Source organism: Mus caroli, unplaced genomic scaffold (assembly GCF_978045245.1).
Source record: "Mus caroli unplaced genomic scaffold, Mus_caroli_1 scaffold_5, whole genome shotgun sequence".
Taxonomy (NCBI): Eukaryota; Metazoa; Chordata; class Mammalia; order Rodentia; family Muridae; genus Mus; species Mus caroli.
This window is the reverse complement of record NW_028227260.1, coordinates 81835076-81862249: the sequence shown is the minus strand read 5'-3', so window position 1 is coordinate 81862249 and position 27174 is coordinate 81835076. Positions and strand designations below refer to the sequence as shown.

Below are 27174 nucleotides of genomic sequence, written 5' to 3'. Positions count from 1 at the left end.
GAAGGAGGTAGAGAAAGTACCCAAGGAGCTGAAGGGGTCTACAACCCTATAGGAGGAACAACAATATGAACTAACCAGTACCCCCCTGAGCTTGTGTCTCTAGTTGCATATGTAGCAGAGGATGGCCTAGTGGGCCATCATTGGGAGGAGAGGCCCTTGGTCTTGGGAAGATTATATGCCCCCAGTACAGTGGAATGCCAGGGCCAGGAAGCAGGAGTTGTTGGGTTGAGGAGCAGGGTGGGGGAAGGGTATAGGAGACTATCGGGATAGAATTTGAAATGTAAATGAGTAAAATATCTAATAAAATTGTTTTTGAATTTTTTTTTCCTAATCCATTCTCTTATTGATTTTTTGAGACATAGAAATGACTTGTCTTTAAATGGTTGGAAGGTTTATAATACGTAGATGTTATTCATTTTGTTTAACATCTTCCAGTATAAAATCATTAAAAATGTTTTTTTGCCAGGAATATGAATAAAGATGAAGTTATGTGATACTAGAGAGATGGCTTAATAGCCAAGAGAAAATACTCAATTAAGGTTCCCAGCTCTGACTCAATGACTCACAACCATCTGTAACTGTGGTTCCAGGACATTCAATGCCCTTTGCAGGCCTGATTGGGCACCAGGATCCCACAGACACACATGCAGGTAAAATATCAAACAAATACAAATAATTAATTTGAAACAATGAAGTCTTGCCACATCAACACTTCTGAAAGAACTTTATATGGCCCTTTCTTATTTTTCTTTAGACCAAACAAATAAAACAAATATCCTGTCCATGCTCTGAACAAGTAAACATTTTCAATAAAAAATTCTACAACAGAGAGCAGAGAGACCAAGAAAGACAGAGACAGAAACACAGAGAGTGACATACACAGATTTGTGGGCCAACTCTGGAGCTGTAGTTTGCTAAATCAATTAGCAATGCTAGCCACCCCTAATGTTGCTTTTGTCACTCTGCACTACTTTTGCCCTGCCACCTCCCAACACCAATACTTCCCAGTTCCTCAAGAACCTTGCAGACAATACCAGGTCTGACAATTTAGTGACCTTTTAAATTATGGCCCTATATTTGATGTATATTTTCCACATGATGTGTATTCCTGTTGTCCAAGTAGATTTGACTACATTAAATTTGAGGATACTTGTGATACCGAAAATGTTTTACAGAATTTGGATGGAAAATGGATTTTTATCATTGAATCAAAACACCATTCACACTCCAAACTTGGAAAACACCAAAACAAATGAAAGCAAGGAAGGGTGGTGTGTGCTCAGTTCTTCAAGATTTGAGGCAGTTATAAAAAAAACAAAGTTACAGAAGGAGATCTGGAAATGGCTTCTGATCAAACATATAAAACTTACAGTCTGAGACACAATAGACTAACTGAAAGATCATGGTGAAGCAGAAGACAATGAGAGGCCAAACTTCAGCTGGAAACCCAGTACAGCACTGTTCGTTGTGCTTCAAAAAAGATCTGAACATGGAATAAGAACTAAAGAAAGCACAGTGACCAAAAGGTGTGTGGATGTACTGTTGAGGGTTTTGATTTTGTTTGGAAATAATAGAATTATGAGAAACTGCATGGAATAATTGAGGTCCCTTTCAAATTTGAGAGTATTTTAGTACAAATAAAAGGAAATTCAACTTGGTATTTGTAGAAACTAGTCTCCAAATAGGAATAGGTTTGTACTGAGTAGTGGATAACAGATCCATTATGAGTTAGTGGAAACTAGGAGGTCTGAATGTCAAGGAAGAAAGCCAGACCTGTGCCTCTTGGTCTGTAGAAAACTGACTATAAAGGAAAAAGTATGGTCCAGTATTAGGCTTTTCTGTCTTGTCTTTTAAGAGCCAGTGGCACTGAAGCTATTGTTGGCAGGCCTTCTCTTTGTTTATTCTGATATGGTTTACATCTTTAACTACCCTTTCCTAGAAAATCCCAGTTATACTTGACATTTAACTTAGAGGATCCACCTCTTCTCACCCTTTCCCTGGTTGGTATGCTCAAAAGTTATTTATTGAATACTTACCACTGGGGGAAAACCATTATATTGGATAATTGGAGAGAAGAATAGTTACTTTTTTCAGTAAATGTCTACTGAATCTTTACAATATGGCCTCATTCTCTTGATTCATACTCTGACCATGTTTCATAGTTATAAAAACCACCATAGTATCAAAGGTAAATAAAAGTATCAAGTTTTTGTTCTTCCATTTCAATAAATAGAAGAAACATCTGTAATTTGTTCTAAGTGAACTACATAGTACGCTACAGTAATTTTAAACTGTTAACTCTGCCTAAATCAAATACAACTAGGAGAGAATCTCCAAAATATTAAGTATTTAACACTTTAAAGCAGACCATTGGTGCTATAATTAGAAATTTTTAGGGAAGACAACAAACTTCTCAATGATCTTAGTATGCTCTTAGTATTTAAAAGTATTTACTAACCTCCAAAGTGGTCTATATTTATATTTTATAGGCAACATATTCTGTGTATAGGGAATGAATAATTTTACCATATCATAAAATTTTTGGAATTCTTAGTGTCTTTTTTTTTTTTTTTTTTTTTCGAGACAGGGTCTCTTTGTATAACTCCGGCTATCCTGGAACTCACTTTGTAGACCAGGCTGGCCTTGAACTCAGAAATTCGCCTGCCTCTGCCTCCCAAGTGCTGGGATTAAAGGTGTATGCCACCACACCCGGCAATTCTTAGTGTCTTAATAGAATATAAAACTTGTTTTCTTCTTGATTCTATAACATTTGAATTTTCCCATTTTTTTTAAATTTAAAACTATATTAAAATCTTCAATCTGGAAAAATACAAAAGGCTTTTATAACATTTAAAAAAATGTAGTAGAATACCAAGAAAAAATAAAGAGAAGGAACATGAAGGTAATTCTATTTTTGTTAAAATTTTAGCCTCTCCCAAATTGTACAGAAAGCAAGTACATGGTTTAAACACATAAATTTTGACTTCATTTTTGTTTCTACTTTCATTTTTCATCAGGTTTAAGACCCATTAAGAATTGATAATCTTCCTTGTAAATTCAGGAAGGTGTGTGTGTGTGTGTGTGTGTATGTGTGTGTGTGTGTGTGTGTGCATGCACACACGTATACATGTTCATGAATGCATGGATATGCATACACCAGCAAGATTGAAAGGTATTCCGCCTATAAAAAGCTTAAGAAAATTCAAAGAAGTATCATTTATTTCAGGACTATCAGGTTTAATGTAGATCATTTTCCACATATAACATTTTTCCATATCCACACTTTTGGAAATAATTTGAAAAGGGCCTAGTGCTAAATTATTATTTTAAATATAAAAATAGTTTAGTGTAAGGAATTTAAATATAGGTATTTGTCTAGTTATATCAATATAAATTTGACTATTTTCACATTTTTTGCTTGCCATTACAGTTCAGAAAATTATTATCCAATATAGCATAGAAGTCTATAAATAAAAATATAGTCAAATCTTATAATCACTAAGGAGTCATCAAATGCATGCATTATAGATATCTACTTGTATTCTTTCTAAAAAGAGTGCTCACTTCTTTTGGTGTCTCTAATTTTATTGAATATCCATCCTGAGTCACCATCAATTTGGTGTGCTTCTTCTTATCCCATAGGCCTGCTCACCTGCACCAAGACAATCCTTTCTCATTTGATTAAGTAAGGTACTTACTTACACTGCTGTCTATTCCTGGCAGTCCATCTCTGCTGCTTCTCTGACTAGTATGTAAACATCATTGTGCCTAACTTATCCTGGCTGCAACTCCCAGATCAAGACTCCAAGTGTTTGCAGATGCTATAGTTCCTCTGGGATCTCTCACTACCATGCCTCAGACTAGGCCCACTGCTTCCTGCTCTTAAGGGATTTCCCTTACCAGGATTCCCAGGTAGGTGCTTCCCCTTCTGAGTTCATAGGACTCTTAGTTACATAACTAGCTCTTGAGATCTCTAATCTTCCTGCTACCAGTTGATCAGAGCTTCTTCAACACTAGACAACTAGACTTGGAATGCTATACCAAAAGGTAGCAGAGGAGAGGACCAACAGAGGGTGTGGTAACTCTTAGTGTCTCTTTGTATAGAAAAGAGTAGACCCTCAAAAGACTAGGGAAAGAAAATTCTGCCCTCAATACCAGTTACATAAGTACACACACACACACACACACACACACACACACACACACACACTATTTTAACCTTCTTAGAACTTAATTCTCTTCTGTAGGGTATAGACATACATTGAAGGAGATGTTTGGAATAAAAATGAAGACATACCTGACAAACTCCTTCAGAAGCACAAGACTCAATGGAGAAATGAATCTAACATTAAAACAAAAACAAAACAAGACAGCATGCTCCACAAATTAGTAGCCCAACAGTAATGAAGCACAACATGAAACACCTAGAATATCTTCTAGAAAAAAATAATTCAAAGAATAATAGCATAAACAACTCAAAGAGGATATAAATGTACTGCAAGAGAACAAGAGCAAAGAACTTAAAGAAATGTGTAAATATATCCATAACAGTTTAATAAAGATGGAAAATTGTCAAAGAAAAGCTGAACTAAAATGATAGTGAAGATGAAAAATTAAATAAGACAAATAAAAATGTCAGTGATCACTCCATCAATAGCTTGATCATGTGTGAAAAAAAATCAGAAATGAATGATAAAATAGAGAAATATTATCACTCAGTGAAAGTTGATGAGAATTTTTTAAAACATGGAATAAAATGAAGGGTTTTGAACATTTTTAAGAGATTTAACTTTCAAATTATGGGGATAGAGGAGAAAGAAGACCAAATTGCAAAGGTGCATAGATCCTTTTCAGGTATATAGAAAAAATTACCAAAGTTGCCTATATAAGTCTGAGATCTATAGAATACCAAAAAGAGATGGGAACAAAACAAACTACCCATGACTTATTATAGCTTAAATATTAAAAGAGACGAAATAAAAAGAAAAAAGAAAAAAGTCATTAACTTATAAAACAGGCCCATTTGAACAACAAATGATTATTTGACAAGGAAAAAATCCAGCTTAGAAAGAGGGACCAATTGTTTGGAAATACCACAGCTGCTAATCAAATTATTATACCCAGAAACACTATTGGTTTAAAAACTGTTCTGTTCCTGTGACTAAATACTACAACCAAAAAACAACTTAAGGAATAAAGAATTTATATTGGATTATGGTTCAAGAGGAACAGGGTCGTAGGGAATGAATAGGAATTTCAGAAGCTATACCCACAAGGTTTTATGAACATGATTGTCAAAATGTGACCTTAAAAAAGGACAATAAAAGTAGACATGTTAATGAGAATGGGGAAAGCACAGTGGGCCACAATCCTACACAAAACAGCTACAGGCAGCTAAGGAAGTCTGAGAGTAAAAAATGGTTTTTCCCAAGGAAGATCACTAAAGTTAGTTATCAAGTACCAAATGATTAGCCCCAAAACATATACACAAATCATACTATACAGATTGAGGAGGTTGTATTTGTATGAGTATATTCATATACTTATGAATACATATATATAAATATTAGTTTTGTAAAAGCAATTTTTAAAAAGAGGCCTCAAATTTGAAAGAGAGAAAGGAAGACTATATAGATGTGCTTGGAGGGGTGAATAAAAGAGGGAGAGAGAGGGAGGGAGAGAGAGAGAGAGAGAGAGAGAGAGAGAGAGAGAGAGAGAGAGAGAGAGAGAGAGATTCTGGCTTGAATGTGAGGAAAGGGGGATATCTAAATAGCAATTAGTATGAAGATTGCTAAAACAACACAGAACAAAGCAAATACTATAGCAGAATTATATCCAGATCTCCCACTCCTGAGTAAGTTACCAAAGGAAATAAAGCCATCCTATAAAAAGAAATACCTGCATATATTCGAGTTTAACATAGGTGGAACAACATTATGAACTAACCAGTACCCCGGAGCTCTTGACTCTAGCTGCATATGTATCAAAAGATGGCCTAGTCGGCCATCACTGGAAAGAGAGGCTCATTGGACATGCAAACTTTATATGCCCCAGTACAGGGGAACGCCAGGGCCAAAAAAATGGGAATGGGTGGGTAGGGAAGTAGGGGGGAGGGTATGGGGAACTTTTGGGATATCATTGGAAATGTAATTGAGGAAAATATGTAGTAAAAAAATATTAAAAATTAAAAAAATGTCTTCTCTCATACAATAATCTGAAAACAGTTTTTCCTCTCTCCACTCTTCCCTACCCTGTACCTCCTATCTCCCTCAGATTCATTGCTCCTCCATTTCACTTCAGAAAGTAGAGGGCCTCACAGGAATATCAACCAAACTTGGCACAACCAGTTGCAGTAACACTGGGTACCTCCTCTTATATTTAAGGCTAGAATATGTGACATATTGGGAGGAAAAGAGTCCCAAAAGCAGGCAAAAGAGTCAGACAGCCCCTGCTCCCACTGTTAGTGGTCATAAAAGAACACCAAGCTACACAACCATAGCATAGTCAATGGACCTAGCATAGTTTCACCCAGGCTCCATAAGCAGATATGTATCAAGAGGTAAGTATATAAACATGTATGGGTGAGATAAACCCATAATGGAGTGTTAATTATCCACAAAGAATGAAATCATATCATTTGCAGGAAAATAAATGGAAATGGAAATCATCTCATTAAGAAAGGAGCTAAAGGGGTCTGCAACCCTATAGGAGGAACAACAATATGAACCAAGCAGTACCCCCAAAGAGCTGTGACTCTAGTTGCATATGAGCAGAGGATGGCCTAGTCAGCCATCAGTGGGAGGAGAGGCCCTTGGTATTGCAAAGATCATATGTCCCAGTACAGGGGAATGCCAGGGCCAGGAAGCACGAGTGGGTAGGTTGGGGAGCAGGGTGGGGGGAGGGTATAGGGCACTTTGAGGATAGCATATGAAATGTAAATGAAGAAAATATCTAATAAAAATGCCTTTAAAAAGAAAAAAAAAGAGAAAGATCAATCAGAGGGAGTACTGCACACTTTCTTTCCCATGAAGAAACTATCTGAAAGTATGAGACAGACTACTGGAGGATGAGAAGGGATAACAGATAAAGATTTGCATTAAAGAAAGTTTGTTCATGATGAATGAATAATACAGGCATGCATAGAAATATCACAGTGAGACTTATTTATTTACATAATTAATTTGTGTTAATAATTGTAATAAACCACTAAGTTCCTCTTGGATATCAAAACCTATTCTTTATTTCTTCTATACGAAGAAAATAAGAAGTTTTATATAAATCAAGAAAGTATAGAAAATGATAAATCAATTTAACAGTAAAAAGTTCTACACTTACTTTGCCAAATGTTTGTATGTAAGTTTCTTATCAGTCAACACACAGTGTTTAGTTTCAAACTACCTCATACGGATAGTACTTATAAATCATAGTGTTTCAAGAGAAAGAAAAATATTTTCCATGGATGAATTTTCCTTTTATAAGAGTTAAGACAAGAAATGAATACGAATTTTATTCAGAATGTATCACTTTCATTCATAGTTTTACTTTTTCTAAATATCTAATGTTTAGAAAAGCTACTTCAGTATACTTTGTAAGATAAAAGTTGAACAGAAAAAATTCAGTGTTTACTGTGTATAGTGGCATATTTTTCATTGGACTGCTGAGAAGAATGGAAATAAAAGTGATAAAGTGCTCCTCTGAATTTTTCTGAACACTGATCTATGACACACAGCCAAACTGCAAACCAAATTATTGCAAATCATCCACATACTTATGATAGGTATATAATACACACCAGAGACTCAATGGGTGTTTACTATTCAAGTCTATCATAAATTGCAAGTATCAGTTGTTTATTGTATCTAATACTTATCAAAGATTTTACTAGAGCATCTTATGTAATGAATTTTCCCCTTGTCAGAATAATTGCTATTCAGCAAATAAGTCTTGTGAAACAATGTAGTTTTGAGTCAAATTGTATCATATTTCTCAACTTAAAAAAGATGGATTCTTATGTGACACATATACCAATCAAAGATATATTGGTTTCATATAGAAAGCTATTTTACAAGCATTAGTGAAGGCATGAAATAAAAGTAGTTAATGGTATGCTGTTCTGTAAATGTTTGACAAATATGATCCCAAAATGTCATCAAAAATATTTTTCAATAAGAATGTGCAAATATCTGTAATTTCCCATTTTAATTTTGCTCTGGGTTTCCTTCTCCCTTCTATGAGGAACTTTTTACAAAAGTGATCATTGTTGTAAATGAAAAAAAAAATGATCCTGAATACAATTCTTTGCATAAATAAATTGCTGTTCATTTAGATTTTCTCATTGCAAATTTATTGTATACATATTACCTTAATTTACATGATACTTGCAAATCCCTTGTAAGGCAAATTTCATCATTACCATTTTGCACATGAGTACTTTATAACATTCTAGAACTTACAATAATACAACTAGGTTTTTTAGATTGGTGAATTGTACACTGTTTTTAATCAGTAGTACTCTGATACTATTTTGGTTACTTTCTCTCTCTCTCTCTCTCTCTCTCTCTCTCTCTCTCTCTCTCTCTCTCTCTCTCTTTCCTTTTTTTTTTTTTTTTTTGGTTTTTTGAGACAAGAGTTTCTCTGTATAGCCCTGGCTGTCCTGGAACTCACTTTGTAGACCAAGCTGGCCTTGAACTCAGAAATCCACCTGCCTCTGCCTCCCAAGTGCTGGGATTAAAGGCATGTGCCACCACACCTGGCTATTTTGGTTACTTTCTACAATAACAAAATATGAGAGTTCTGTGATTTAAAAAAAAAACTCACATTTAAAAACAATTTCATCTGCAATTACATTATTTTAAACCTATGAGATCATATGTGTCATCTATATAATAAGTTGGTAGAAAAATAATTTGTCTAGTGTATAGCATGACAGAAATACGGGGGTAGATTGCAAGTATTCTATTTCATCACTCTAGAAAATGTTTCTAAAAATGACTCCACTACAAAGTATAAGCATAATCTTCAAAACTATAAACTCATTATTTCAAGTAGTTTCAAAAGCAAACATTTGTATATTTCCCTAAATATATTCTATTTAACCTTCCAAATGTATTTCAGCACAACATAATTTTAAAACAAGGAGGAATAAACTTCACCTATAGGAATCCACTTAGCATTTCGTTGAGTGCTTCTTTCATTACCGAGGTTGAAAAACATCAATACAAAGCCCCGAGACCTTGTCAAAATACAGTTTCTTTACTTACAAATGAAATACTGAAGACTGTGATTACCTGTAACAGTTAACTCAGTCGTTCTTCTCACAACAAAGCCTCCGTATTTTAATTCACAGGTATAGTTTCCAATGTCATCTTCTTTGACTTCTTTTATAAGCAAAGTATCTCTTTTGAAGACAATACTTGGTCTCCATGCTTTTGTTCTACATTCCTACACAGACAATATCAAATTGGGTAGTACACATGATAAGTAAAAAGTAAAATTATTTTAAACCAATAAAGCAATAATGTTGGCTTCATTTCTAAAAACCAAACCAAACCACAAACAGCAAGACCAAACCAAACCAAAAATTAAAAACAACAACAACAAAAAGGTCTTCTGTAGCCCAAGCTCATCTTGAAATTGCTATGTAACTTAGATTAGAATTGAAGTCCTGATTGACCTGCCTCATTGTGAGCTTATAGGCACACACAATAATGCCTGAAGTACAACAATATTTTATACATTATGTTTTATAGGAGCTAAAGATTTGGATTTCATACTAAATTATATTATTTTTCAAAATCTGCAACTCAGGAACATCCTCTTAAAATTATTTTTATGATCACATTAACTTGTAATGGTGCTACATCTGCAGTAGACACATAGTGATTTTCTGGATTTAGTAATATCATATACCTGTTAATCACACTCAACATAAAACTTAAATGCTGCTGACCCCTGTAGTTGAATTAGGGCAAGTTGGAAGAAGCTGAGGAGGAGGACGACCCTGTAGGAGGACAAGCAGTCTCAATTAACCTGGACCCCTGAGATCTCTCAGATACTGGGCCACCAACCAGGCAGCATACACCAGCTGATATGAAGTCCCCAACAAATATACAGTAGAGAAGTGCTGGGTCTAGGTTTAGTCAGAGAAGATGAACCTAATCCTCAAGAAACTGGAGGCCCCAGAGAATGGGGAGGTCTGCTGTGGTGGGGAAATCCTAATGTTGACAGTGGGGCAGGGAGAAGGTATGGGATATGGAACAGTCAGAGTGTGGACAGAGAGGGGAATAAAATCTGGAGTTTAAAATAGATAAATAAATAAATAAATAAATAAATAAATAAATAAATAAATAAATAAATAAATAAAGCAAGCAAGCAAGCAAGCAAGCAAGCAAGCAAATAATAGATTATTATAATATTGACTATATTGGTATCCATAGCAAAAATTTAAAATTCATTATTAAATAAACAGTGGGAAATAGTTTTATAAGCTAAACATTTCTGCTCTAATATTCTATCAAAATATAATTGCACTTATACACACTAAACCTCTACATATTATGTGCACTGTATAATCCATTGAAGAAACAGGTACAAGGTCTTTTTTATTTTCTTTGAGCACACAAAGAATTAGTCTTTATTATGGTGTTTGTCCAAACACGGTTTGCTTCTATTGTTTCTTTGTGTACTATTTATCTCCATCACCTCTCTTCTCCCTGTGCCCTTGTGTGCCCAGTAGCCTCTTTTTTCATATCATCTGCATTCATTTACCTTGACTTCCTTAGTTGGCTTAGCAGCATCTCTTCTTTATTGTGTTCTTCTATTTAGTTTGACAATCTATGCTAACTCTAGCAACCTCTTATTTACATGTAAACAAACAGAATCTGCATATGTAAAAATGAGATTTCTTTTTTTTTCTTTTTGAGACTGCGTATTTCATTTAATATAATACTTTTCATATCTATTTTCTTGAAGTTATTTTTTCTTTATGGTTGAACAAAAGTCTATTTTGTACATATAACACATTTTCTTTTCCCTTTATCTGTTGATGGTATCTATACTTGATACTCTTCCTTACTGTTGTGAAAATGGAGCAATGGATACATATGTAGCTCTGTGGTAGTATATAGGATTCTTTGAGTCTATCCCAAGAGTTGTGCAATTCTCTCATATGGAAGTTTTATTTTGAACATTTTGAAAAATATCTATAAAAATTTGGATAAGAGTTATACTTGATTATACTCTCATTAGTAGTGAATGAAGGCTCTTCATTTCCCACAAATATGAATTTTCATTATTAATAGACATATCAAATTATGATCTTTTTATTGTAATGTTATTGGCTCAAGAGATTTCTGTTTTTGCCAAATCAAAAATCTCTATTCTCAGATTAGTATTAAAAGTAATGCACAAAAGTGCTTTAACATTTTTGAAACCATAGATAGGTAATTTTATTTATTGACAAGTCAAGATTTTAAAACTCATAATCTATGTGGGTCAGTGTGTCTAGGCAATTATATCTAGAAGATAATTTTCAGTTATTTCATACCAAAGTATACCTACTATTTGTTTATATTTGTTACAGAAATAGCCCTAATTATACTAATTGTGCATTAAAGTATTATACATTACAATTACTTTCTTAATCTCCACTATTTATATGGCATAAAGTTAAGTCTTGACTAAAGACAGCAATTGAAAATGTTATACATCTGTACTTTACACTTCTATTATGATTTTTTTTTCTTTTTGCTTAAATGACTATCATAATGTGGAAACATCTCTGAATGAACAATGTGAAACCATCAAAATTTAATTGAGGTTGACTTAATTTTAATTGAAAGATAACTATGTATGTGCCTTTTCTCCCATATTTCAGATAAACTTGAGAGGTTCACTGCAAATCATAAAAAAGTTATATATATATATATCAAAGGCAACTTAATAGTAAAACACAAAGCTTCAAGTCTAGAATGTTCACCCACAAATGCCAGAAAATATGTGGCTTTAGAAAATGTGAGTCTCATAATACTCAAAATACTTCACTGAGGATGACAGGTAAACTTCAGAATGCATCAAATGAGATGTACTTAAGTTATTAAAATTTAAACAACAAGACTCATTCCTTCTAGAAGAGAAACCAGGGGAGCTAATAATGTCCTGATTTTTGACACTGTCTAGGACAGAAAAACCAAGGGAAGATTTGACAAATCTTTCAACACTTCTTTTGAGATTCTGAACTTCTACTGCTTATTATTCAGAGTCAAAGTTGTCTTTGGGAAGAATATTGTTAATTTCGAAGAAAACTTTTTGAACTTGTTCAGGTTTCTTGTTTCATTTTTAATAGTATTTTAAAAATTCAATAACAAACAATTATAAGGGTTTGCATTCTGATTCTAACAGGCATACACTATGTAATATAAGTCCCATTTTCCAAAGTGTTCAACCCATTGGACAGAGAAAACATTAACAGAGAATTTTTATCTGTGAACAAACTGCTCCATATAAACATTCATAGTTTCCATATTGACTTTTTGAGCATATCCAAGACCATAAATGCTCTTAGGTGACACAAAGAAGCTTAAAAACACAAGAAGCTTTGGAAGGTCAATGAATATAAGTGACGTGACAGCAACAGGGGGATTGGCTTTTTCTCCTTTTGACGAAATTACTACTAAAAAAATTATTTGTTTCCTCAGGTGTTATTTATTAAGCCATTTATATTTGAAAATGATTAGAATATAGGCAATATTATAACTATTGAACATATAACATCCCATTAAAATTAGGACACAATTTTATCACAGGAGAAAATAAGTATTATTTCTCTTTTGTCTTGGAGTATGATGGAATGCTAAGCCCAGATATATTTGTTCAAAATATTTTAGTTTCCAAATTTGTCAAAGAGTTGTTGATATATGCAATATTTAAATATAAACAACAGTTTATATGGTAGACCAACAGTACAAATATTAAGCAATATTTTATTTATCAAAGCAGCTAGTTTTTCAAGCTTACAATGACACTGGGTTGCAGAGATGGGTAGGCAATTAAAAGCATTGACTGCTGTTCCAGAAAACCCAGGTCCAGTTCCTAATACCCACGTGACCACGCACATTCACTTATTATGCCAGTCCTAAGGATGTAATTGCCTGTGTGGGTTGTTTATGCACATGGTACATAGACATAAATTTAGGCAAATACTTATAGACCTAAAATAAAATATCATAAAAAGCCTATAAGGATGAGCACAACTTGCTACAGTACTCTCTAAGACATGAGCTATATCTTAGTTAATCTTTCATCCAGATTTCTCTAGAAAAAAAATGCACATTAAATTATTTGCGGGCAATAAAATCTTTCAGAATCCATACCTTGTACCAAAGGATTTCAGGTTCCCTGGTTGGTAATAAAAAGTCCTCTATGTCTCGACATGAAATTTCCTTGCTTTTGCTAAGTTCAGCTTTTTCAAAGTACTTCATCTTGGAATTGTAGCAAAGTCCAGTGTCATTTTCTCCCACTGTCAGTGAGATGGAGACTTTCATACAATATGTGGAATTCCTGTAACAAAGCAGAATTTATATATAAACTTTTGGGAATGGAAAGTAAATGGTGCCAACAGGGTGTTTATCATCTTAGGAAAATAAGGAAAACAAATAAAAGAAAAAACACGCATTTTTTTTAATGTTTTGGGGGGTGCCTTCGTTTATTTCATGGGATTGTCTACTATTTACCATATAAATAGCACTAGGTCTTATAAAACAAGACTTGTACATTATACTCATTTTCCTCAAAAATTGTTTCTATATTAAATTGAAAATTTATTTAATAGATATACTTTTATGTAGAACAATGAAAAGAATGAAGAAAAATTTAGGACAGCAAAAATGTTAAATATAGTTTTATGTCAAAACAGGAAAGCTAAATAGAGAAGTAGAATAGAACAACTGATCCGTGAAGTGGAAAGGAAGGGTACAAGGAATGCCATGTATATTTTATTGCACTTTTAGACTTGATAGGGGGAAAATAGATGACTGTCAGACAAAACCAAATTTGGGTAAAAGTATTGAAATGAATCATTGAGTTTACATGTACATATCCATTTTGTTAAAACCTGGATATGGTTGTGTCAAAGGTCAATATTTCATACATGGATTTTACAGAACTGGTGAAATGAGTCTATATCTCATGTTTTGTTTTTCTTGTTGAATTCTAAACCATGGTTAAGATTTAGAATATTTTAGAGGAGAAATCATAATCAAAGATTTTCTTTGAATAATTTGGAACAAAAGAAAATGTAAAATATAATGTTATATTTTTGCTTGGTATTTGTATGTCTGGATATTCAATATAATGTGATGCTTAGGAGTTTAAAAAAAAGTAAAGTATTACATTTAAGTGTTGCTTAAAGTATTGTTTCTTCAGTAAGTATCCAACAACTCATTGCTAACTTGATCATTGATAGTGTATTAAAATGTCATTTTTTATTATTTTTGTAATATTGGTCATGATGGTGGACAGAGCATAGGTAAATATTAGTAATTCATTTTCTATTGAGTAGCAAAAATATTTACAATAACTAAGACAATTTTTGAATATAGACAATGCTATATACCTATAATAACTACCTTATAAGTTGATTTAAAACATCATTAAAAAAGACAATGACCTATTAAAACAGTCTAACATCTTAAAAGATTCAAAGAGTATGTGCTCAGGAATCTTGCTACAATGAAAAACTACATTTTCTGTCCATAGCCTCCCAGAAATAAGGAAGAAAGGGACACATGTAAACAATTTGAAAGCTAAGATAATGTGCAATAGAAAAATCATATAAACTACCAAACTGGTGTCAAAGAAAGAAACAAGGTTTCCCGACTAATTGGATTGTTTTCAAGAATGAATGACAAATTGCAGATCTTGGGAATGGCAGTCTCAAGTCATGCTGTTCATAAAGCCCTGAGTGAATGAAATCAGACTGTATCAGAACGCACTCAAGGAATGGAGATTCACAGAAGCCACCTTGAATGTCACGTAACCTATTTCCAAGAGTTTGACTTGACAATGGGTGAGAACAAAATGTGTACATTGGAATAGTTTTGTCCTATTGTAATGGAGATAATGATAAGATAGGAAGGAAAGAAAACTAAATGGAATTCAACAAAATAGAAAAGAACTTCATTCATTTAGGAAAACTTGCAACCTAAAAGAGTCAGTTTACAGTATCATAGTAAAGAAGTCGGGTTCAAAATGTACTTGAGACATTAAATGAAGAAAATAATACAATAATAAGGAACCAAATAGAGAGCCACACAAGATATAGAATTTTTCTTAGTTACGTATATGAAAAGTAGACCCAATGTTTCAGTAAGGGAAATTATAAAACTGAATACTCAAATAAAATAAATGTATGAAATTTTATCTCAAATTTTATACCCAAGTGCAAAAGTTACCCATTTTGCAGTCTTCTTGGAGGGTATCTTATATATGATGTGATTTCAATATATTCTTTTAAAATTTTGGTGAGAGAAAAGTAATTATTAAGTACTCACAAGAGAAAATATGGAGACAAAGTATAGAACAGAGACTGAAGGAAAAGCCATCCTGATATAGCTCTCTTCTGAGAGGCTCTGCCAATGCCTGACATATACAGAGGTGGATGCTCGCAGCCAACCATTGGACTGAGCACAGGATCCCCAAAGGAAGAATTAAAGAAAGGACCCAAGGAGCTGAAGGGGTTTGCAGCTCCATAGGAGGAACAAGAATATGAACCAACCAGTACCCCTAGAGCTCTCAGGAACTAAATCACCAACAAAAGAGAACACATGGAGGGCGCCATGGCTCCACCTGCATATGTAGAGGATGTCCTAGTCGGTCATCAAGGGGAGAAGAGGCTCTTGGTCCTATGGAGGTTCAATGCCCCAGTATAGGGGAATGCCTGGGCAAGGAAGTAGGAGTGGGTGGGTGGGGGACACCCTTATAGAAGCAGGGGGAGGGAGGTTGGGATATGGGGTTTCTGGAGGGGAAAACAGGAATGGGGATAACATTTGAAATGTAAATTTAAAAAATAGCCAATAAAAAAGTGATCAACTATATTAGCATACAATCTAGAGAAAATACTCAGGTTTCATATTAACATCCATTTATAGAACACATAGACACTTTGAGGAATGCAGACAAATATATATATTCTAAGCTCATTTCTCCACATTTTGTGATATTATTATTCCTTAGAGCTGAATAACATTCCATTTAAAAAATGTATATATTTTCATTATCCATTAATTTGCTGATTCAATTGGTTCTGTCTTTTGTCTTTTGTTTGTTTGTTTCTTTGTTTTTATTTTGTTTTTGATACAATGAGTAAAGCAGCAATACCCACAGAGGTACAAGTATTTCTATTGTAGAATATGGCATTCTCTGGGCACATGCCAGAGGGTGAAATAGCTGACTAATGTGGAAGTTTTATCTTTAATCTTGGAGGAATGTTCAAATTGATATTTGTAATGGCTGTATTTTCTTTTGCATCCTCACCAGAAGTAAATAAAGGTTCCTCTTTTCTCACAACCTAGGCAATCATTTGCTGTTGGATTTGTTGATGATAGCCAACCATGGTGTGGTTTGTCAAAGTAGTTTTAATTTGCATTTCCTGATGACTAAGGATGTTGAGAACTTTTGAAAATAGTTATTGATCATTTCTCTCTCTCTCTCTCTCTCTCTCTCTCTCTCTCTCTCTCTCTCTCTCTCTTTCTTTTTTTTTTTTTTTTTGAAGACTGCCTATTTGCTGATTATTCATTTTATTGCCATGGCCTTTTATTTCTGTAATTCTTTGTGAATTCTGGATATTAACCCCTTACTCCTCCATTGCTGGTGGGATTGCAAGGTTGTACAACCATGCTGGAAATCAGTTTGGCAGTTCCTTAAAAAATTGGACATAGTACTACCAGAAGATCCAGCAATACTACCTCTGGGCATATACCCAGAAGGTGCTCCAACTGATAATAAGAACACATGCTCCACTATGTTCATAGCAGCCTTATTTATAATAGCCAGAAGCTGGAAAGAACCCAGATTTCCCTCAATAGAGGGATGGATACAGAAAATGTGGTACATTTACACAATGGAGTACTACTTAGCTATTCAAAACAATGGCTTCCTGAAGTTCACACACAAATGGATGGAACTTGAAAATATCATCCTGAGCTAGGTAACCCAATCACAAAAGAACACTCATGGTATGCACTCACTGATAAGTGGATATTAGCTCAGAAGCTCAGAATACCAAAGATACAATTCACAAACCACATGAAGCTCAATAAGAAGGAAACCCAATATGTGGGTGCTTCAGTCCTTCTTAGAAGAACAAAATACTCACAGGAGCAAATATGGAGATAATGTATACAGCAGAGACTAAAGGAAAGGCAGAGACTGCCCCACCTGTAGATCCATCCCATATACAGTCACCAAATCCAGACACTATTGTGGATGCCAAGAAGTGCATGCTGACAGGAGCCTGATATGGCTGTCAACTGAGAGGCCCTGCTAGAGTCTTACAAATACAGAGACCAAACTTTGCACTGAGTGTGGGGTCCCTAATACAGGAGTTAGAGAAGGGACTGAAGGAGTTGAAGGGGTTTGCGAGCCCATAGGAACAACAATGATATCACCCTACCAGACCCCCCCAGAACTCCCAGGGACTAAGCCATCAACAAGGGAGTACCCAAGATACAATTTGCAAAACACATGAAACTCAAAAAGAACAAAGACCAAATAAGTGTGGGCACTTTGCCCCTTCTTAGAATTTGGAACAAAACACCCATGGAAGGAGTTACAGAGACAAAGTTTGGAGCTGAGACGAAAGGATGGACCATCTAGAGACTGCCATATCCGGGTATCCATCCCATAATCAGCTTCCAAATGCTGACATGTGGAGAGCCGTGCTGTGAGCAATTGCCTTTATAAGATGGCGCTGGCCTCCACTGTGCCTAACTAGTAAACAAGCCTTGTACGCAGGGGCGAGAGTGAACTCACACTTAGTCACTGCCTATATCGGGGCCTAGCAATGGGGTGATGGGCGAGCAAAGAATCAGGAACTGACACGCCACATCAGGTGCTGAAAGGCCATGGCTGAGGGCTATATAAGCAACACCATTTTCCGGGGTCTGGGTCTTCCCTCCTGAAGAAGCAATAAAGCTTTTTGCTGCAGAAGATTCTGGTTGTCCGAGTGTGTTCTTGCCGGCGAGAACAATAGCTCGGGACACTGACACCATTGCATACACTAGCAAAATTTTGCTGAAAGGACCCAGATAGAGCTGTCTCTTGTGAGACTATGCCGGGGCCTAGCAAACACAGAAGTGGATGCTCACAGTCAGCTATTGGATGGATCACAGGGCCCCCAATGGAGAAGCTAGAGAAAGTACCTAAGGAGCTAAAGGGATCTGCAATCCTATAGGTGGACCAACAATATGAACTAACCAGTACCCCCTTGGAGCTCGTGTCTCTAGCTGCATATGAATCAGAACATGGCCCAGTCGGCCATCAGTGGAAAGAGAGGCCCATTGGTCTTGCAAACTTTATATGCCTCAGTACAGGGGAATGACAGGGCCAAGAAGTGGGAGTGGGTGGGTGGGGGAGTGGGTGGTTGGGGGAGTGGGTGAAGGAGCGTGTGGGGGACTTTTGGGATAGCATTGGAAGTGTAAATGAAATAAATACCAAATAAAAATAAAGAAAAAAAAGAAAATACAACCATGTGATACCTTTAGGTTTTTCAGTGTGTTACTACTGCATAATAGGGAAATAGGTGCGACTTTACATTTTGTTTTGTTTTGTTCTAGTTTAGGAATAACAGGGCTGAACAAGAATGGATGAAGTTTTAAGAGAACATGGACCCCCTGTCTGTGGTGTTACCCCTTTCTTTTTCTTAAGCTAAAGTGATTCCTAATCTTCTGAATGTGGCGGATGTCCCCAGTTTCTCCTTTTCCTGACGTTCAAGCCTGTTTCTGTGGAGTGACAGCTGATTTGCAATGGTATGGTAATATCTGGAATTTGAGACTCCTTGTGGTAGCAGTAATTTTTATGATTACTCTTAATATTTAATGCTGGCTTTTTTTCTGCTCATTGAATGACTTAAAATCCTACATATTTAAATAGTATCCAATCATTACTATTGGCCTTTTTGCTGAGAAGAGTTAATAAGTAGTAAGCAACTTTTGACTCATCAATAAACATATAATCTCTCCGAGGGAAATTTACACGTTTTTAAAATAATGGCTGCATTCAAGCATCATTAATGCTATGGGTACCAACCAGGTTTTTGGCAGAATGGGCTAAATAAGCAAGGAAAATACTCTTACAGAATGTATGGGAAAATCATCATCATGTGTTATTTTGCCTTTAACTGTTATAAAGGCTGCAGTTTAGGTTAAAACTTGAATAATGACTGATGCTTTTATTGTTCATACAATGCTAATACACATAACTTACTTGTATTCAAAGAAAACATAGTTGTTTAAATCAGAGTACAAGCACACAGCTATTATTACCATTGAAGAAATTATTAGAGTATTAGAAACAATCTACTTTTCTGATATAGATAACCTTATAGTATATATCATGTATAAAAATATGTATTGTTTTTATTTTTAATTTCATGCATCATTCCTATAAATGTCAATGAATTCTCCATGTTCTGCTAACCAACTAGAGACCAAAATGGGAGCAGAACTTATATCTTTAACTTATTAATTTCTCTCTTAGAAAGAATTATATTAGGACAGCATGTATAAATGTTCTCATAAACTTTTATTTAAATAATAAATATATATGTATATGTTTTCAATAACTATATATACTTATTTTTCTTTGAATGAAATGGAAAAAGATCCACTTTGTATAACTGAATTTATAGCATTTATATTTGTATTGTACTGTAAAATGGAAAAAAACAGGATGACACAGCTTGATTTTTTTCCTCAAAATTAAAATTCCTAAATCATAATTTAATATAAATTCAAATTTTAATTCTTACATTTCCTAAAATCTAATAAAACTAAAAGAAAATAAGTGGAACTTCTTAATAAAATATGATTACTCATATCCATTTATTAATATATGTTCTTAAACATTCATAAAATGACTTTTCTGAAAGTGCTTGCTTTTGAGTCCTGTATTCTAAAGGAAAAGATTCTACAATATAATCCTATATAATCAATACAAGCTAATAATAATTTCAGAGATAATGTAGAAACTTATATTAAACAAATCAATAAAACTGAAAACAATTTCTTTACATATCTGCAGAATTCACAGATAACCTCCTAAATTTTTTCAACATTATGCAACTTGGAAGTATGGAATGGTTTTGAACTATGTGTTATCAGGAGTTTTCAAATTATTCTTTCTAAAAGGATGATAACATTGCAGAAGGGAAGTAAATTTCTACTCAATATAGGTAAGAGTTCAGAACAAAAAGAGTAGGTGGGAAAATTTTTACATGTATATGGTTAGCTGAAGAAGTATATTAAAATCATTTTATGCAATAATATTAGCATCACATAACTACAATTACTTTGTTATAATTCCCTCTATTCATGATAATGTACACTTTGGTGTCTCTCTCTAACAAGATTTCCACTAACATGATTATTAAATGTATTCTCTAACAACATTTGTAAACATTTGAATTTTATATTATGTTAACTCCTTGCTTCTCTGAGGGGGAATAATATCATTGCCACAATGCTTAGCAATCTTTTCTCATATTATGAAATGCTGTACAAGAAAATCAGTGATTTAATCAGTCTTTAAACAATAAAGTGGGTCTATTCATTTTCATTGGTCAGTTTTAAAGTCACTATCTATATTTTGCATAAATTTAAAGGCACATAGTATATTTAGATTTTCATGGTTGTTGTGGTATATACATATATTTTCTATGTCTCTGTGTCTGTATCTCTCTCTATGTACATTATTCTTGTGTACATATGTATGGCACTGTATGTGTATGTGTGTGTGTGTGTGTGTGTATGTGTGTGTGTGTGTGTGTGTGTGTGTAGGTCAGAGGATAACTTTATGGAGGTATTTCTATCTTCCAACCTTTGCATAGGATCAAGGAATCAAACACATATTAGCAGGCATATAAAACAATTACCTTTAAATAGTGAAACCATCTTTCTGGATATGACACATAATTTTGATCCATCACAAATATGTGGTGATTGAAGTAGTTATTACAGATTTGAAAAGAACTTAACTATATGGAAGGCAGTTTAATCATAAATTTGACCCTTGGTCTGGTTATTAGCTGTGAGAATTCAAAAATTAAAAGAACAGGGAGAATAAGGAGAATGAGAAGCAGAAGGAAAAAAGGTAGGAGGAGGAGGAGAGGAAGGGGAAGAAAGGGGGAAGAAAGGGGGAAGAGAAGGAGAAGGAGGGAGGAAAAAGGAAGAAGGAGGAAGGAGGAAGGAAGAAGGAGGAAGGAAGAAGGAGGAAAGAGGAAGGAGGAAGGAGGAAGGTAGAAGGAAAAAGGAAGAAGGAAGAAGAAGAAAGAAGAGGAAGAAAGAAGAGCCTAGGTTGGATTGTGGAGTTAATGTTTCAAAGTTTATTAAGCCTTAAGTGTACTTTGATGCTTTATTTCTACACTGAAAACCTTCTGTTTCTTTCTTTTTTTGTATTGTCCCATAGGTCTTTATAGTGATGCCTGGAGCTATGTATGTGGCCCCTTTCTTACATCTTATCATTCTTAAATAACTATGCTTGTAGCTACTGACACTAAATGTGAGATTTGTTTGGATTAGTTTTTCTTCTCAGAGGACTCTGAAGGACCTATTGATTTAACTGTGGCTGAAATTGGCCCTTGCTGAAAAGATTAGAACAAAAGAATCCAGCAGCTAAGACCTAAGAGTGCTGGCTTATTGCCTTCTCATTCAGAATTCTATTTTTTCACTTAGCTGGTGAATTGAGCTCATCCGAAAAGTATAAATTTAAAATCATTTCCTTCATTTTTCATGGGAACCAATCAATATAATATTATCATTTTAATTTTTTACTTTATATTCCTGGAATATTATAGTTAATGAAGCTCTAGCACAGAAAAAATATAGTCTAGTGTTTCTCTGAGCTATTCTTGAAAAATGTCTTTTTAAGTCTTATCTCTGTAGAATCTCAGAGTAATGTAGATTAAAGGAGGGAAGGAAAATAAGTCTAGATCTCTGATAGAAATCAGGCCCAGTATACTGGAAAGTGCATTACTAATAATATTTTTATGAAGGCATACGGGAAATATCCTTAATATCTATCAATTCATTCCTTTATTTTAGTCATGGCAATCACAGTTTATATTTATCTAAATCTGAGATACTTGTTTCTTCAAAAGGAAATTTCATTCTCATTTGTAAGCTTTCACCATTTTTTTTCCTTCTTAACATCTGTAGCAAGCAATTTGCTTCATGCCTCCAAGGATCCTTTTAATCTGGATATATCATAGAATGTTGGCATTTTATGTCTGGACTTCTAACTTAACATAATGGCAGAGTTTATCCACATTTCAATATGCATTAGTAAGAACCTAACTTACTGTTTTCCCCCTTCAGAACACTCCAGTTCTGAATGACACATGGCTAACAACCTATTACAGGAATTTTTTTCACTGATAGTTTGTTAAATTTAGAGATTTCATAGATCTACTGATCTCCCTGTAAGTGATTGGTAAACACAGGAGATACTCTCAACAATTATGTTAAATGAATGTATAAATAAACTATTAGTTAATTGCTACTTAGTACAAATTATATTTACTTTTTGACTACCTAAATTTTTGCCACTAGAACCTCTGGCTTCCATATTCATATGGCCTTTTCTTGTGTCTTGTTTTATATCTCTTTGAAATAGTATAATTCTGGGCAGAAGATACACTTTTCTAGACCAGCAAAGAGGTAAAATAGAAATGTACAGACTCACTAGTACTCACTTGGTACATAATAATAATCACCTTATGAACTATTTATCCTGTCTTACGAAAACCAGTCTGCATTCTAGCTTTAGACGTCTTTGATGTGAAAGAGCATAGAGAAATGAGATATATGTATCAGTCACAGCTATGCAACTTGCAAACCGTGTTTTGCATTCCAAGGTTCACATATACAGTTTTTTTTTAAATTATCATAATAGCTTTTATTGCAAATGAAGGAGGATATCTCCTGGACGACTGTCCATAAATATATAGGGATGGAGATACTCAGCTCATTGTGTATTTCACAAGATTATTTTACAATAAAAATAAAAAATAAAAATTCCAGAAAGATCTTCACCAGACCCTTAAAGAAGAGAGAAACATGTCAGTGTTTGCTAAAGAATTATTCACACAGAAAAGGATTTCTCAGAGATATTTATTTTTTTAATTCTTATTTTACCATATTTAACTTCTTTAGTAATGTTAAGGAAATAGCACCTTGAATTAGTTTTGTTAGTGAGTCTGTAAATATTTTCTCATTGTCATAATGGCACAGAAGATTTTCATTAATTCTATGCAAATCAAAGTATATCTTGAAAATCATCTTGTTTTCCTTGACTTTAAATGAAAAAAAAACCTGCAAGGATTTAAGAAAATTAATTGTGAAGATGACAAATAACATTCATAATAAAGTACTTTTACATCATTTTCCCAATTATATATAGACATGAAATGTGATGCAATTTTTTAAAAAAAAGTATGGGTCTGCATTTCATTTGGATACACATTTACATACTGTATCTTCTTTGTGTAAGCCTCTTAATATTTATCTTTTACATGTTATCTCTCTCTTGATACATCCATCTCATTATGGAAACTGTTATATATATATATATATATATATATATATATATATATATATATGTATATATATATATAATATTTTTCCTTTAATTCTACCTACCATTGTCTCATATATGCCTTATGACTTTAATGGGTACTGTCATTCAAATGCACATAACTAAAGATCCATATCTAACATTCATATATGAGAGAGAAAAGATTTTCTTTCTGAATCTGTGATACTTCATTCAGAATGACTATTTCTAGCTCCATTTATATGTTAATTTCATAGTTTAATTTTTCTTTATGTCACAATAATAGTCCATTGTGTATATATGTTATCTTTATCCATTAGTTAGTTGATGGATATTAAGATATTTCTAATTTCTGGGTATTGTGAATAAAGCAGCAATGCAAATGGATGCGCAAGTTTCTGGACAAGGACACAGATTCCTTTGGGAATATGCTCAGGAGTGGTCTAGCTAGATCATCTGATAGACTTATTTCATTACTTGATGGTGAGGACCCTATTACTGAGGACACCACATAGCAACAATATATCAATATAAATACTTTAAAATGATGAAATAAATTATTTTTAGAAAATAAGGATGTATTAGTGATAGTCACTTCCTGTTATTTTTAACCTTTAAGACATTTCACTTCTTATAATTATAGTTCATTTCTCACATTAAATTCAAACAGCTTAATTATTTGGAATGAATTTATATTGGTTAATTCCTGACCAAAAGATAAAGTAACAAGTGTTGGAGTGTTTACTTACCCTTGTATGTAAATTTGTAAAGGTCTTCAATGTGGGAAAAATAAGAGATAAACATGGCATATAGTTATGTATTTGAAAATATTATCAAAACCACTGTTTAAAGCTGAAAAGAGTAATAAATTCAGATCCATTTGCATTTTCCTGTCTATGGTAATTTACATATAAAAACATGCTGAAGGTTTCATGGTGATATAAAAAATTTATGTCAAATTTGGAAAGATAGCTCAGCACTTAAAGAACTCTGATTGAGAATATCCATCATATTTTATCTTTCGAGAACCAGGTTACCTCTCTCGGGATTATATTTTTTTCTAGTTCCATATATCTACCTGCAAATTTTATGATTGAGTTCTTTTTTAATATAACTGAGCAATATATATTGTGTAAAAGTTCCTAAAAGTTCCACATTTTCTTTATCACCTAAACCAATGATAGGCATGTAAAGTATTTTCGACTTCTAGCTATTATGAAGAGAGCAGCAATGGACATGGTTGAGCAAGCATCTCTGTTGTAGGATATACGTTCTTTCGGTAAATACTTAAGGGTGGTATATCTGGATCTTCAGGTATCCATCTATCCTTTACAAAGAACTTCCATGCAGATTCCCATTGTGGCTGTACAAGTTTATAGTCCCACCAGTGCTCTCCTTATCCCATATCCTCACCAGTATGGACTGTTATTCATTTTCTTTATCTTGGCCATTTTGATTGGTAAAGATCCAATCTCAAAGTAGTTTTGATTTGCATTTCCCTTGTGACTAAGTATATTGGCAATTTCCTTAAGTGTTTCTTTTTTATTATTATTAGGTATTTATTTCATTTACATTTCCAATGCTATCCCAAAAGTCCCTCACCCGCTCCCCCACCCACTCCTCTACCCACCCACTCCCATTTCTTGGCCCTGGCATTCCCCTGTACTGAGGCAGATAAAGTTTGCACGACCAATGGTGTAGCCTCCCATATGCCTGAAGCAGGCTGAGCCAGAACTTGACCTTGCTGCCACTAAGGAGATTATCTAGGGTGGAGCCTTCCTCCCTAGATCACTCTCTTGTTGAGCTACTGTCACTGTTCCTCTTCAAGATACTGCTACCTGCTGAGAGGCCCTGGAGCTATTCCGGAGACTATGCCCTATCCTGCACATCATCACCTGCAGCTGGTTCCAGGCTCCAAGGATGAATTGGCAGGAATGGACTTCCCCCCTCTTTTATAAAGCATGCCCACCACTAAAAATTTGAACCTTAAGCAGACTAGTTGTCTTGGTTCTATTATTTCTCAACCCACCTAGGCTCCCTCTTTTCTTTCAGTTCCAAGATGCCTTCCAGGCTCGAACCCGGACATGTGAGCTGCTGGCCGGCCCCAACACAATGGGCCTCTTTTTCCACTGATGGCCAACTAGGCCATCTTCTTCTGATACATATGCAGCTAGAGACATGAGCTCCGGGGGGCACTGGGTAGTTCATATTGTTGTTCCACCTATAGGGTTGCAGATCCCTTTAGCTCCTTGGGTACTTTCTCTAGCTCCTCCATTGGGGGCCCTGTGATCCATCCACTAGCTGACTGTGGGCATCCACTTCTGTGTTTGTTAGGCCCCGGCATAGTTTCACAAGAGACAGCTCTATCTGGGTCCTTTCAGCAAAATCTTGCTAGTGTATGCAGTGGTGTGCCATATCCGGGAATCCATCCCATAATCAGCCTCCTTAAGTGTTTCTAAGCCATTTGTTTTTCTTCTTTTGAGAACTCTGTTTAGATCTGTACTCCATTTTTTTAAAAAGTGGAAGATTTGTTTTGTTAATGTCCTGTTCTTTTATTGTGGTATATATTTTAGATACTAGATCTCTGTTGGATGTACATGTAGTTGGTAAAAATCTTTTCCAATTTGATAGGCCGATGCTTTTCTGAATAATGTTTTCCTTTGACATACAGAAGCTTTTCAGTTTCATGGGGTCCCATTATTTGTTTATCTTAGTGCTTGTGAAATGGCATTCTATTTAGAAAGTATTTTCTTGTGGAAATGAGTTTAAAACTATCCCCAACTTTCTCTTCTATCAGATTCAGTATATTTTTTTTTATGTTGGGGTTCTTGATACATTTGAAATTGACATAAGTATGGATCTATTTGCATTTTGCTACATGCAACCATTTAGTTTGACCAGCACCATATGTTGAAAGTGCTCTTTTTTTTCTAATGTGTGTTCCTGTTTTTTTTTAAAGTAAAAATATCAGATGTATATGGGTGTGTGTACTTACATCTCTCTTCAATTTGAGTGCATTTAGAAACATGTCTGTTTTATGTCAGTACCATGTTGTTCACTGATATATGGATGCTAGCTGGTAAGTCTTTGATAATTAGGCTACAATCCATACAACCACAGAGGTTAAAATACAATGAGGCATGTGGGGGAAGGGAAGGCTCTTTTTAGGAAGTGGAAATAGAATAGACAATTATGCAAGGCTGGAATGGGAGGATCAAATGTGGAGTGGACAGGAAGAAGGGGCCAAGGGAGAGAATACAGAGATGGACAGCTAAAACTCAGGGGTATTCAGGGGTTCTGTAGAAACCTACAACAGAATCTTCTTAAAATACATACATATATGAAATGAAA

The 27174-nt window shown here is 34.4% G+C and overlaps 1 protein-coding gene across 4 annotated transcripts in view; it reads right to left on the bottom strand.

The window, feature by feature from the left end:
- The window catches only part of Il1rapl1 (interleukin 1 receptor accessory protein like 1), a 1382089-nt gene that overhangs the window by 562994 nt on the left and 791921 nt on the right, over nucleotides 1-27174 (bottom strand). For 3 of the 4 annotated variants that reach the window (XM_021153186.3, XM_085838132.1, XM_085838131.1), the window contains 2 exons: nucleotides 13371-13557; nucleotides 9288-9441 (listed from right to left, as the gene is read on the bottom strand). In XM_021153186.3, the coding sequence (XP_021008845.1) occupies nucleotides 9288-9441; nucleotides 13371-13557 (341 nt within the window). Of the gene's footprint in view, nucleotides 1-9287; nucleotides 9442-13370; nucleotides 13558-23443; nucleotides 23583-27174 lie in introns of all 4 variants that reach the window. The other variant, XM_029473015.2, reaches the window with a different exon arrangement.